Source organism: Odontomachus brunneus, unplaced genomic scaffold (assembly GCF_010583005.1).
Source record: "Odontomachus brunneus isolate Ranch 3 - 2012 unplaced genomic scaffold, Obru_v1 Obru_scaffold_057, whole genome shotgun sequence".
Classification (NCBI taxonomy): Eukaryota; Metazoa; Arthropoda; class Insecta; order Hymenoptera; family Formicidae; genus Odontomachus; species Odontomachus brunneus.
The window spans coordinates 1443442-1445326 of NW_022639507.1; the positions used below are offsets into that span (position 1 = coordinate 1443442).

General features: G+C 29.8%; 1 protein-coding gene across 1 annotated transcript in view; it reads right to left on the minus strand.

Moving 5' to 3' along the window:
• LOC116845729 overlaps window positions 1–1835 on the minus strand; it is a gene marked incomplete at its 3' end in the record, with an annotated part of 7809 nt that extends 5974 nt beyond the window's left edge. The window contains exon 1 of the mRNA XM_032818769.1: window positions 1278–1835. Within this exon, the coding sequence (XP_032674660.1) occupies window positions 1278–1610 (333 nt within the window). The remainder of the gene's footprint in view (window positions 1–1277) is intronic.
• Window positions 1836–1885: the final 50 nt, after the last annotated feature.

Sequence of the window (1885 nt, forward strand, 5' to 3'; positions counted from 1 at the left end):
CCCAGATAGACAGATTGTGGTGCATATTTTCTGCAAAATGCGTCCTTATATAAGAAGCAGATATGCAGCATGCGTGCCTCATATGACAAGAGAGTTTTGGCAGAATATAAAAGACATCATCTGATGTCATAAAAATTGAGGCAATATTACAGCGGTATTCTGATGCAATTTTATGATGTATAAAATGATATCAGAATATCGTTGTAATTGCCTCAATTTTTGTGACATCAGATCACGTCTTTTATATTGTGTCAAAATTCTTGTCATATGAAGCACGCATGCTACATATCTGCTTGTTATATGAGGAAGCATCTTGCAGAAAATATATAACGAAATTTATCTATCTGGGTATTTTGTATGAAGATTCAATAAAAAATTACACGATTTCCTAAAAATTTGTTCAGTTATCAATAACGTAATGTTATTCGCTGTAACTATTACCTTGTTTCAACAAATAATATAATTCTTCAGAATTTTATTACACATTTAATATGGAATGTGCAATTATATTTATTATTTCTAATATACACATTTATTTCCACAATATATTGTGGAATCTTATTGCAAAAGATATTCGCTGAAGTACTTACTTTGGCCATTTCTTGCAACTTTTCAACTATTTGTACAACTTTTTTTTAACTATTTCTACGTATAATACGTACTACATTTAGTAAAAGAAAAAAATTCATTAATCCGGTATTACACCGATGTTTAAACAGATCAACATCGAATTAAATGAATTTTTCTTTCACCATATATAGTACGTATTCTACGTACACACGTACATACACTATTGTATATTGTGTAGTCAAAAATTTCATATGTGCGTATATATGCTGTTTGAAAAAGTTGAACTTGGTCGAACTTTGGACACGCATTGTCATCAAAAAATCACTAGATCAGTTTTATGGCTGCTAAAGATCGAATTTTTTAATTTTGTGAAAAACATGTAAAATCAAATAGATTACATATCATTTAATACAAAGAAACATAATAAAAATAGTTTACCATTTATTTAGTTTATTTATAAAATTTGACAAAAAGTATCACTTCGATTGTACTCAATTGGACACCTCTCATTGGCTGTTGCTCAACATTTGAAACAGCGTTTGAGCGCTGGTGCTAAAGCGCCGTAGTCTGTATGAGGATTCAGCCTTAGTATACTACTTATTAGGTTATTGAATGGCATTATAAGTATATTATATACAATACAAAATATGTCATATTGAATGACATTTTGTTTGCTTTTTATTTAATGCGCTTGTTCTTTGTCATACCTGTACAATGTCAGGCGAAGTTGAAGAAAAAAGACCCTTTGTTTGCAGTTTATTCAATAAAGTTTCTAAGTTTTCAATCTTTCTTCTTTGGCGATGTAACTGTACTCTTAATCGTTTAATAACTATATTTTTCTTTTCACATGTCTTTTTTAATATATTCATGGATTTCGCTACTACTCTTGGTGACATGCTTCCCACTTTTTCTACGTTTATGTCACCTGCGTAACATATACGTTTTGTTGAAACAGTTTCGTCACTTATCTCTTCACGTTGTCTAATATCCGTTTGTACAAATGAGGTATTTGCTGATATATTTTTGTCTATGCCAGCCATACTAAAAACATGACAATTTTAATGTTCAAACACATATAATAAAATAACATATAACCCAGATAGAAATGCGTGATGATGTTTCATCACAATGTGACTTCATACTATGACTCCAATTTACTTAACCAATTTACTCCAAGATACTTTTTTAAAGATCATTACGTAATCTCATGACATGAGCACCAGATGCACACAAATGATGTACAAATTATATTGCAAATATTGATATTGATTATTATTATTAAATGAGGTATTTTTGTGACATCATAACATGTCTA